At 40.7% G+C, this 12,500-nt stretch overlaps 1 protein-coding gene across 3 annotated transcripts in view; it reads right to left on the bottom strand.

The window, feature by feature from the left end:
• The window catches only part of LOC144533394 (kunitz-type protease inhibitor 1-like), a 14,928-nt gene extending 8,607 nt beyond the window's left edge, over positions 1 to 6,321 (bottom strand). The window contains exons 1-4 of one of the 3 annotated variants that reach the window (XM_078274718.1): positions 5,659 to 6,321; positions 5,091 to 5,197; positions 3,917 to 4,077; positions 2,642 to 2,783 (exon numbers count right to left, since the gene is read on the bottom strand). In XM_078274718.1, coding sequence (XP_078130844.1) covers positions 2,642 to 2,783; positions 3,917 to 4,077; positions 5,091 to 5,197; positions 5,659 to 6,017 — 769 coding nt within the window. In that variant the 5' untranslated portion in view covers positions 6,018 to 6,321. The remainder of the gene's footprint in view (positions 1 to 2,641; positions 2,784 to 3,916; positions 4,078 to 5,090; positions 5,198 to 5,658) is intronic. The other 2 variants (XM_078274719.1, XM_078274720.1) reach the window with 2 other exon arrangements.
• Positions 6,322 to 12,500: the final 6,179 nt, after the last annotated feature.

Genomic DNA, 12,500 nt, shown 5'->3' with positions numbered 1-12,500 from the left:
CAGATGGACAGACAGAGAGAGAGACAGACAGACAGGCAGATGGATAGACAGAGAGAGAGACAGACAGACAGACAGACAGGCAGATACCACATTATAAAAATACTCCAGAACAAAAGGTGTTTTGCAAAACAGCTTCTTTTTAGTCTATTATTAATTATAGGAGCCATATATCATATATATACACATTATGTATATATGATATAGTGGAAAAAATATTTTTTTTGTGTGAAAAAAGTGACAAAAACTTGTTTAAAAAACGTTAGCAAAAAAATTGGAAAAATGCGAAAGAAAAAGAAAAATTGGAAAAGCTGACAAAAGTGACAAAACATCGAAAAAAATCGCCAAAAGTGACAAGAACTTGTTTAAAAAAGTTAGCAAAAAAATCGGAAAAATGCGACAAAAAAAATAATCAAAAAATCGGAAAAATCGCCAAAAGTGACAAAAACTTGTTTAAAAATGTTAGCAAAAAAATCGGAAAAATGCGCGAAAAAAAATGCGAAAAGATAGGATCTATATCATGTATATCATATATATATATATATACATTATGTATATCATGTATATCATATATATACATTATGTATATCATGTATATCATATATATACATTATGTATATCATATATATACATTATGTATATCATGTATATCATATATATATACACATTATGTATATCATGTATATCATATATATACATACACACATTATGTATATCATGTATATCATATATATACACACACATTTATGTATATCATGTGTATCATGTATTATGTGTATTATGTGTATCATGTATCGTATATTATGTGTATCATGTATATCGTGTATTATGTGTATCATGTATATTATGTGTATCATGTATTATGTGTATTATGTGTCGTATCGTATATTATGTGTATCATGTGTATTATGTGTATCATGTGTATTATGTGTATCATGTGTATCATGTATATTGTGTATCATGTATATTGTGTATTATGTGTATCGTGTATCATGTGTATCATGTGCATTATGTGTATTATGTATATCAAGTATATTATGTATATTATGTGTATTATGTATATTATGTGTATCAAGTATATTATGTATATCAAGTATATTATGTATATTATGTGTATTATGTATATTATGTATATTAAGTATATTATGTATATCAAGTATATTATGTATATTATGTGTATCATGTATATTATGTGTATCATGTGTATCATGTGCATCATGTGCATCATGTGCATCATGTGCATCATGTGTATCATGTGCATCATGTGCATCATGTGTATCATGTGCATCATGTGCATCATGTATCATGTGCATCATGTGCATCATGTGTATCATGTGCATCATGTGCATCATGTGCATCATGTGCATCATGTGCATCATGTGCATCATGTGCATCATGTGCATCATGTGTATCATGTGCATCATGTGCATCATGTGCATCATGTGCATCATGTGCATCATGTGCATCATGTGCATCATGTGCATCATGTGCATCATGTGTATTACAGTTTTGAGCTACTACGTGAAGCAGCACGTCATGGCGGTTGGTCTCACCTGTCACTATTGACAGACCTGGACACCTGCATGGCCAGGCTACAGAGGGGGTGAGCTCGGGTTTTGGGGTTTTCTGTTTTCCACATCTACGTTCACCTTTTGGCATTATTTTTCAGGAAATTGGACTTTGTTTATTATTGTTTTTTCAATGAATCCTTGAAAGCATATCTCAGAGTGGATGTGCATTATTCTAACGGCGCGTCATACAGGGGATTGTTCCCTGACTCAGCCTCTCGGCTGCTTATGGAGGTCACTACATTCATTATTACATCACCTTCTAGTGATGTAATAATTAATCTAGTGATGTCTTGTCATTCAATCCCTAAGGAGTGTAAATCTCAGAGTCAGTGAGCCAATCAGCACTCAGCATGCATCTACCTAGATCTAATAATGCCTGTGATTGGCTGTCTAACGTTACACGTCATAGACTGTGTGTGTGTGTCTGTGTCTCTGTGTGTGTGTGTGTGTGTGTGTGTGTGTCTCTGTGTGTGTGTGTGTGTGTGTGTGTGTGTGTGTCTCTGTGTGTGTGTGTGTGTGTGTGTGTGTGTGTGTGTCTCGTGTGTCTGTGTGTGTCTGTGTGTGTGTGTGTGTCTGTGTCTGTGTGTCTCGTGTGTGTGTGTCTCTGTGTGTGTGTGTGTGTGTGTGTGTGTGTGTGTCTCTGTGTGTGTGTGTGTGTGTGTGTGTGTCTCTGTGTGTGTGTGTGTGTGTGTGTGTGTGTGTGTGTCTCTGTGTGTGTCTCTGTGTGTGTGTGTGTGTGTGTCTCTGTGTGTGTGTGTGTGTGTTTGTGTCTCTCTGTGTCTGTGTCTGTGGGTGTGTGTCTCTGTGTGTGTGTGTGTGTGTGTGTGTGTGTGTGTGTGTGTGTGTGTGTGTGTGTGTGTGTGTGTGTGTGTGTGTGTGTGTCTCTCTGTGTGTGTCTCTGTGTGTGTGTGTGTGTGTGTGTCTGTGTGTGTGTGTTATTCCTGTCAGACCAGTTTGAGTCGAGGTGTGGATCAAAACCTCTAACACAACATTAAGAAACTCTTTCTCATCACAAGAGTTAGCAATCAAAACAACATACTACAAAATGGACTACATTTCCCATGAGCACTCACAGCTGGAATGCTGCGGGTTGAGGACGAGCACGGTGACCTGGGCATCGTCCGATTGGTCCTTGGAGTCGGTGACGGTCAGCTGGAGAACGTAGGAGCCCGGCTGCAGGTTGGACAGCATCACCTGGTCAGGTAACTCTGTCTGCTGCACAAACACATTCACATATAGTTAACGTAACAATTTATATACAGGACTTTTACTGTAACAGTATTTTTACAGTGTGGGTCTGTGTGTAGACTCCATGTAAATAATCACTATTTTTATCAGCGTAAAACACACTTCAAAGTGGACAGAAACTAAATCAAACTACCAAAAGCCGTCTTGGTTCATCTTTCCACTGTTCCAACAATCACCACTCTGGTTTGGTTGAAATAAACCCTTAATTCACCCATTTACATGTGGAAATATGCTGGCTCTATACACGCTAAAAGTCATGATTATTTACATGGAGTCTGGTGGAAATATGCTGGCTCTATACACACTAAAAGTCCTGATTATTTACATGGAGTCTGGTGGAAATATGCTGGCTCTATACACACTAAAAGTCCTGATTATTTACATGGAGTCTGGTGGAAATATGCTGGCTCTATACATGCTAAAAGTCCTGATTATTTACATGGAGTCTGGTGGAGATATGCTGGCTCTATACACGCTAAAAGTCCTGATTATTTACATGGAGTCTGGTGGAGATATGCTGGCTCTATACACGCTAAAAGTCCTGATTATTTACATGGAGTCTGGTGGAAATATGCTGGCTCTATACATGCTAAAAGTCCTGATTATTTACATGGAGTCTGGTGGAGATATGCTGGCTCTATACACGCTAAAAGTCCTGATTATTTACATGGAGTCTGGTGGAGATATGCTGGCTCTATACACGCTAAAAGTCCTGATTATTTACATGGAGTCTGGTGGAGATATGCTGGCTCTATACACGCTAAAAGTCATGATTATTTACATGGAGTCTGGTGGAGATATGCTGGCTCTATACACGCTAAAAGTCATGATTATTTACATGGAGTCTGGTGGAGATATGCTGGCTCTATACACGCTAAAAGTCCTGATTATTTACATGGAGTCTGGTGGAGATATGCTGGCTCTATACACGCTAAAAGTCCTGATTATTTATATGGAGTCTGGTGTAGTTTGGTGATGGTGATTTCGGGGCTGTTTCATGTTAAACTAAAAGGATCTCACTCTTTAACTAAAAGGTCTATCTCTGTAGGGATCCATCCCATAATGTTGTCAGACACCCCCTGTAACTCAGCTGTTTTTACCGTTAAGGTGACGTGACCATCTCCTTTCTCCAGACTCCATTGGTACTTGGCGATGTGGGCGTCGCCCAGCGCCAGGCTCTGGATGCCGCTGAGCGTCACCGTCTCGCCGGGCTGAACGATGACATCAGGGCCCGCTATGGCGAGGGGCGGAGACTTCTTACCTGGAGGAGGAGACAGAAGAGGAGCCTACAACTTCAAAGAAATAGAAATTTAAAAGACAACAGGAGTCCTAAAATACAGATTTATCGCAACAGGTGATTCTGAGCACACACATAATATGTGCCTTCAAAACTTACTGGACACACGGAGACCAAGCAACCGGCATTAAAAGACAAACCATTGGAATATTTTGGTTGCACAGAAACAAGCGCAGGGCTCCCACTAATACATCGTTTTTACATTTGTTTTCATGCTGGTCGTATCATTGGAGTTTGTCGTGTTTATGCCAAACTCCACCAGACTCCATGTAAATAATCAGGACTTTTAGCGTGTATAGAGCCAGCATATCTCCACCAGACTCCATGTAAATAATCAGGACTTTTAGCGTGTATAGAGCCAGCATATCTCCACCAGACTCCATGTAAATAATCAGGACGTTTAGAGTGTATAGAGCCAGCATATCTCCACATGTAAATGGGTGAATTAAGGGTTTATTTCAACCAAACCAGAGTGGTGATTGTTGGAACAGTGGAAAGATGAACCAAGACGGCTTTTGGTAGTTTGATTTAGTTTCTGTCCACTTTGAATGAAGTGTGTTTTACGCTGATAAAATCACAGATTATTTACATGGAGTCTGGTGGAAATATGCTGGCTCTATACACACTAAAAGTCCTGATTATTTACATGGAGTCTGGTGGAGATATGCTGGCTCTATACACGCTAAAAGTCCTGATTATTTACATGGAGTCTGGTGGAGATATGCTGGCTTTATACACGCTAAAAGTCCTGATTATTTACATGGAGTCTGGTGGAGATATGCTGGCTCTATACACGCTAAAAGTCCTGATTATTTACATGGAGTCTGGTGGAGTTTGGTGATGGTGATTTCGGGGCTGTTTCATGTTAAACTAAAAGGATCTTACTCTTTAACTAAAAGGTCTATCTCTGTAGGGATCCATCCCATAATGTTGTCAGACACTCAGAATAATAATCTGAGTCTGTCAGCCGTTTTTACCTGCAGGTGAAGGTGACTGGGACTCACCTGGCCTCTGCGAGCCCTGCAGGTGCTGCAGGAAGACGGCCTCTCTGACAGAGCTCAGGTATCCCTCCTGGTTCACGAACCTACACACATATTCATCCGTTACATCTTCAAACACGCTCACATGGATAGATAAATAACTGTATAGTTGCCAACATGTTTGCAGAATTGACCCTTTTTATAGACATATCATATTTGGCTGCTTTGATTAAAGCACAGGTGTCAAACTGAAGGCCTGCGGGCTGAATCTGGCCCCGCATGTCAACGTAGGTTCACAATAAATGTTGGGGTGTGTGTGTGTGTGTGTGTGTGTCTCTCTGTCTGTCTGTGTGTGTCTAGGTGTGTGTCTCAAACACACAGAGACACACACACGCACTTTTTTGAGGCACGTTGCGCCGCTTTCCAGTAAATATCAGATAGGCTACCTTAGCACTTTTACTGAAGTAATATTCTAAAAGAAGACTTTAACTTCTACCAAAGTCATTTACTCAAGTATTGCTTTCAAGTACTTCATAAAAGACTGTGAGAATGTCAACACACCAACCTGCACACGAAGGTGTTCCTGTGGAGGCAGTTGAACAGAACGCAGGTGCGGTTCTCCGCCGCTGCCTCTCCTGCCGCTGCCGCGCCTGCGCCGCGCGGCTCCAGCAGCGCCACGTTACAGCGCGTGTCCCCGCAGCACGCGCTCCTGCAGTCTTCATTGGAGCGCACCTGCGCAGTAGCCAACAGCACCGCTCCCTCCTTCACCGCGTCCTCCGCGTCCAGCACGAAGTCCTCCGGACCGGCGCGGAAATGGGCGCTGCAGTGCGCGTCTTCTGCCGCTCCTGCGGGGCGCACGAGGGGGAGGAGGAGGAGGAGGAGGAGGGAGAGACAGAGTGAGGAAGAAGAGGAGGGTGGAGGCATTTTGAGCTCAGCGTGGACGTAGCCGCAGGGAGAAGTTACGCAAAATGACGCTAAAACGTATCCTTCCTCGGGACAGTTTAACCCAAACTACGGTCCGGAGTTGTTTCCCTTCCAGTCTCACGCCCTCCTAAACTTCTTCTTCGTCTTCTTCTGGCGTCTTCAAACGCAACCGGAACGTTTCTACCTGAAGCTGGGATGTGTTAAAGAGTCCAAAAAGTGCGCGCGTGCTCTGTGCTCGGCTCCTCAGGTGTGTCTCACCTGCTGCTGCTGCTGCTCTCACACACAAACAGGAAGAGACTCGGGACGCGCCTCTCTCACGCGACAATAAACACTGACTGACGGCACGCTGACGTCACTCAGGTGTGGCGAAACTTGTAAAACTAGGTGAAGATATTCCCCCCATCTCACTGCTTTATTATGTAAATATGAATGAAGTGTCTCAAACTGACCGAGCTGTCGTATAGTTCAGGGGACGTTTAGAAGAATGAAGCCATGCTGAAGGTGACTAAAGGGGGCACATCATCACATACCCTTCACCATACCCCCCCATCATCACATACCCTTCACCATACCCCCACATCATCACATACCCTTCACCATACCCCCCCATCATCACATACCCTTCACCATACCCCCCCATCATCACATACCCTTCACCATACCCCCCCCATCATCACATACCCTTCACCATACCCCCACATCATCACATACCCTTCACTATACCCCCCCCATCATCACATACCCTTCACCATACCCCCCACATCATCACATACCCTTCACCATACCCCCCCCATCATCACATACCCTTCACCATACCCCCCACATCATCACACCATACCCCCCACATCATCACATACCCTTCACCATACCCCCCCCATCATCACATACCCTTCACCATACCCCCCACATCATCACATACCCTTCACCATACCCCCCCCATCATCACATACCCTTCACCATACCCCCCATCATCACATACCCTTCACCATACCCCCCCCATCATCACATACCCTTCACCATACCCCCCACATCATCACACCATACCCCCACATCATCACATACCCTTCACCATACCCCCCATCATCACATACCCTTCACCATACCCCCCACATCATCACATACCCTTCACCATACCCCCCACATCATCACATACCCTTCACCATAAAAAAATCGGAAAAATCGCCAAAAGTGACAAAAACTTGTTTAAAAATGTTAGCAAAAAAATCGGAAAAAATGCAAAAAAAATCGGAAAAATGCGAAAAAAATCTAAAAATCGGAAAAAAAGTGACAAAAAGTTGTTTAAAAAAAGTTAGCAAAAAAAATTCATCATTCAAAATCAGAAAAATGCAAAAAAATCAGAAAAAGTGACAAAAAACTTGTTTAGTTAGCAAAAAAAATTGAAAAAAATGCAAGAAAAAATAAAATATCGAAAAAAATGCGAAAAAGAAAAAAAAATCGGAAAAAGTGACAAAACTGACAAAACATCGAAAAAAATCGGCAAAAGTGACAAAAACTTGTTTAAAAAAAGTTAGCAAAAAAAATTCATCATTCAAAATCAGAAAAATGCTAAAAAATCAGAAAAAGTGACAACAACTTGTTCAAAAATCGCCAAAAGTGACAAAAAACTTTTTTTAAAAAAGTTAGCAAAAAAAAATTGGAAAAATGCCAACAACAAAATTCCGAAAAAGTGACAAAAAAAATCTAAAAATCATTTTTTCGCCAAAAATGATAACAACTTGTTTAAAAAACTTAGCAAAAAAATCGGAAAAAAATTGGAAAAAGTAGAAAAGAAAAAAAAATCGGAAAAAAATTGGAAAAAAGTAGAAAAGAAAAAAAAATCAGAAAAAATCGCCAAAAGTGACAACAACTTGTTTAAAAAACTTTGAAAAAGAATTTCTTTTTTTAGCCTAAATCACTGATTTGTCAGTGTATTTTATTTTATTTTATTACCCTGTGAATCGGAAAAAATGTGAGAAAAAAAATATATCGAAAAAATGCGAAAAGCAAAAAAAAAAATCGGAAAAACTGACAAAAGTGACAAAACATCGAAAAAATCGCCAAAAGTGATAAAAACTTGTTTAAAAAAGTTAGCCAAAAAAATTCATCATTCAAAATCAGAAAAATGCTAAAAAATCAGAAAAAGTGACAAAAACTTGTTCAAAAATCGCCAAAAGTGACAAAAACTTGTTTAAAAAAAATTTGCCAAACATCGAAAAAAATGGCCAAAAGTGACAAAAACTTGTTTAAAAAAAATTAGCCAAACATCGAAAAAAATGGCCAAAGTGACAAAAACTTGTTTAAAAAAAGTTAGCAAAAAAAATTCATCATTCAAAATAAGAAAAATGCGAAAAAAAAATCTGAAAAAGTGACAAAAACTTGTTAAAAAATCGCCAAAAGTGACAAAATTTTGTCTCAAGCAAAAAAATCGGAAAAAATGCGAGAAAAAAAAAGAAAAAAAATATCAAAAAAATCGCCAAAACTGACAAAAACTTGTTTAAAAAAGTTAGCAAAAAAATCGGAAAAAATGCCAAAAACAAAAAAATTCCGAAAAAAGTGACAATAAAAATCTAAAAATCATTTTTTTCAAAATCGGAAAAATTGACAAAAGTGACAAAATATCGAAAAAAATCGCCAAAAGTGACAAAAACTTGTTTAAAAATGTTAGCAAAAAAATCATCTAAAAATCGGAAAAAGTGAAAAAAAAGTGACAAAAACTTGTTTAAAAAACTTAGCAAAAAAATGGAAAAATGCCAACAACAACAAAATTCGAAAAAAGTGACAAAAAAAATCTAAAAATCATTTTTTTCGCCAAAAATGATAACAACTTGTTTAAAAAACTTAGCAAAAAAAATCGGAAAAAATTGGAAAAAAGTAGAAAAGAAAAAAAAATCGGAAAAAACTTTGAAAAAGTAGAAAAGAAAAAAAATCGGAAAAAATCGCCAAAAGTGACAAAAAACTTGTTTAAAAAACTTTGAAAAAGAATTTCTTTTTTTTAGCCTAAATCACTGATTTGTCAGTGTATTTTATTTTATTTTATTACCCTGTGGCTAACGCGCTATGTACAGCACTTTGGTCAGCGCGATCTGTTGTTAAATGTGCTACAGAAATAACAACATCAAAAAAACAAACTCTTCATTACAAACGTATCAGGATAAGACATTTAAGATGCCAGGAAGGCCAGCTGGGAGGAGGTCTCGGGGAAGACCCAGGACTAGGTGGAGGGACGTCCAGCTGGGAGGAGGTCTCGGGGAAGACCCAGGACTAGGTGGAGGGACGTCCAGCTGGGAGGAGGCCTCGGGGAAGACCCAGGACTAGGTGGAGGGACGTCCAGCTGGGAGGAGGCCTCGGGGAAGACCCAGGACTAGGTGGAGGGACGTCCAGCTGGGAGGAGGCCTCGGGGAAGACCCAGGACTAGGTGGAGGGACGTCCAGCTGGGAGGAGGCCTCGGGGAAGACCCAGGACTAGGTGGAGGGACGTCCAGCTGGGAGGAGGCCTCGGGGAAGACCCAGGACTAGGTGGAGGGACGTCCAGCTGGGAGGAGGCCTCGGGGAAGACCCAGGACTAGGTGGAGGGACGTCCAGCTGGGAGGAGGTCTCGGGGAAGACCCAGGACTAGGTGGAGGGACGTCCAGCTGGGAGGAGGTCTCGGGGAAGACCCAGGACTAGGTGGAGGGACGTCCAGCTGGGAGGAGGTCTCGGGGAAGACCCAGGACTAGGTGGAGGGACGTCCAGCTGGGAGGAGGTCTCGGGGAAGACCCAGGACTAGGTGGAGGGACGTCCAGCTGGGAGGAGGCCTCGGGGAAGACCCAGGACTAGGTGGAGGGACGTCCAGCTGGGAGGAGGCCTCGGGGAAGACCCAGGACTAGGTGGAGGGACGTCCAGCTGGGAGGAGGCCTCGGGGAAGACCCAGGACTAGGTGGAGGGACGTCCAGCTGGGAGGAGGTCTCGGGGAAGACCCAGGACTAGGTGGAGGGACGTCCAGCTGGGAGGAGGTCTCGGGGAAGACCCAGGACTAGGTGGAGGGACGTCCAGCTGGGAGGAGGCCTCGGGGAAGACCCAGGACTAGGTGGAGGGACGTCCAGCTGGGAGGAGGTCTCGGGGAAGACCCAGGACTAGGTGGAGGGACGTCCAGCTGGGAGGAGGTCTCGGGGAAGACCCAGGACTAGGTGGAGGGACGTCCAGCTGGGAGGAGGCCTCGGGGAAGACCCAGGACTAGGTGGAGGGACGTCCAGCTGGGAGGAGGCCTCGGGGAAGACCCAGGACTAGGTGGAGGGACGTCCAGCTGGGAGGAGGTCTCGGGGAAGACCCAGGACTAGGTGGAGGGACGTCCAGCTGGGAGGAGGTCTCGGGGAAGACCCAGGACTAGGTGGAGGGACGTCCAGCTGGGAGGAGGTCTCGGGGAAGACCCAGGACTAGGTGGAGGGACGTCCAGCTGGGAGGAGGTCTCGGGGAAGACCCAGGACTAGGTGGAGGGACGTCCAGCTGGGAGGAGGCCTCGGGGAAGACCCAGGACTAGGTGGAGGGACGTCCAGCTGGGAGGAGGTCTCGGGGAAGACCCAGGACTAGGTGGAGGGACGTCCAGCTGGGAGGAGGTCTCGGGGAAGACCCAGGACTAGGTGGAGGGACGTCCAGCTGGGAGGAGGCCTCGGGGAAGACCCAGGACTAGGTGGAGGGATTACATCTCCAACCTGGCCTGGGAACGCCTCGGGATCCCCCAGTCGGAGCTGGTTAATGTGGCTCGGGAAAGGGAAGTTTGGGGTCCCCTGCTGGAGCTGCTACCCCCGCGACCCGACCCCCAGATAAGCGGATGAAGATGGATGGATGGATGGATGGAAAAATTGCCAAAAGTGACAAAAACTTGTTTAAAAAAGTTAGCAAAAAAATCGGAAAAATGTGAGAAAAAAAAATATCGAAAAAAATGCGAAAAAGAAAAAAAAATCGGAAAAAAGTGACAAAACATCGAAAAAAATCGCCAAAAGTGACAAAAAAGTTGTTTAAAAAAAGTTAGCAAAAAAAATTCATCATTCAAAATAAGAAAAATGCCAAAAACAAAAAAAAATTCGAAAAAAGTGACAAAAAAAAATCTAAAAAATCATTTTTTTCGCCAAAAATGATAACAACTTGTTTAAAAAACTTAGCAAAAAAATCTGAAAAAAGAAAAAAGAAAAAAGAAAAAAATGAAAATGTAGAAAAAGAAAAAAATCAGAAAAATAGCAAAAGTGAAAAAAACTCGTTTAGAAAAAAATCGCAAAAAAGTGAGAAAAAAAAACAATGTGATATAAAAAAATCGCCAAAAGTGACAAAAAACTTGTTTAAAAAAAAGTTAGCAAAAAATCGAAAAAAATCGAAAAATGCCAAAAACAAAAAAATGTCCGAAAAAAAGTGACAAAAATACAAAAAATCGAAAAAAATCACTAAAAAGTGACAAAAACTTGTTTAAAAAAGTGACAAAACATCGAAAAAAATCGCCAAAAGTGACAAAAACTTGTTTAAAAAAGTTAGCAAAAAATTGGAAAAAATGTAAGAAAAAAAAATATCGAAAAATGCGAAAAGACAAAAAAAATCGGAAAAAATGACAAAAACTTGTAAAAAATCGCCAAAAAGTGACAAAACTAAAAAATTGTCAAAAATCAATGTCACAAAAATCGGAAAAAATGCGACAGAAAAAAAGTGACAAAAACATCGAAAAAATCGCCAAAACTGACAAAAACTTGTTTAAAAAAGTTAGCAAAAAAAAATTGGAAAAAATGTCAAAAACAGAAAAATGCGAAAAAAGTGACAAAAAAAATCGTGACAAAAAATCATTTGTTCAAAAATCGCCAAAAGTGACAAAAACTTGTTTCAAAAAATCGCAAAAAAAATTGACAAAAAATTGATAAATCGAAAAAGATCAAAAAAAATCTGAAAAAACTTGTGAAAAAATGTAGAAAAAGAAAAAAAATCGGAAAAAAATGTGACAAAAAAATAGAAAAAATGACAAAAAAAATCGGAAAAAATCGCCAAAAGTGACAAAAACTTGTTTAAAAAACTTTGAAAAAAACTGTTAGCAAAAAAATTTGCATCATTCAAAAATCGGAAAAAATGACAAAAGTGACAAAACATCGAAAAAAATCGCCAAAAGTGACAAAAACTTGTTTAAAAAAGTTAGCAAAAAAATTGAAAAAATGCAAGAAAAAATAAAATATCGAAAAAATGCAAAAATAGATAAAAAAATCGGAAAAAAACTGACAAAACTGACAAAACATCAAAAAATCGGCAAAAGTGACAAAACTTGTTTAAAAAGTTAGCAAAAAAATTTCATCATTCAAAATCAGAAAAATGCTAAAAAATCAGAAAAAAGTGACAAAAACTTGTTCAAAAATCGCCAAAAGTGATAAAAACTTGTTTAAAAAAAGTTAGCCAAAAAAAATTGGAAAAAATGCCAACAACAACAAAATTCGAAAAAAGTGACAAAAAAAAATCTAAAAAATCATTTTTTTCGCCA

The sequence above is a fragment of the Sander vitreus genome, chromosome 18, assembly GCF_031162955.1.
Source record: "Sander vitreus isolate 19-12246 chromosome 18, sanVit1, whole genome shotgun sequence".
NCBI classification, from domain to species: Eukaryota; Metazoa; Chordata; class Actinopteri; order Perciformes; family Percidae; genus Sander; species Sander vitreus.
This window is presented reverse-complemented; position numbering and strand designations above follow the sequence as displayed.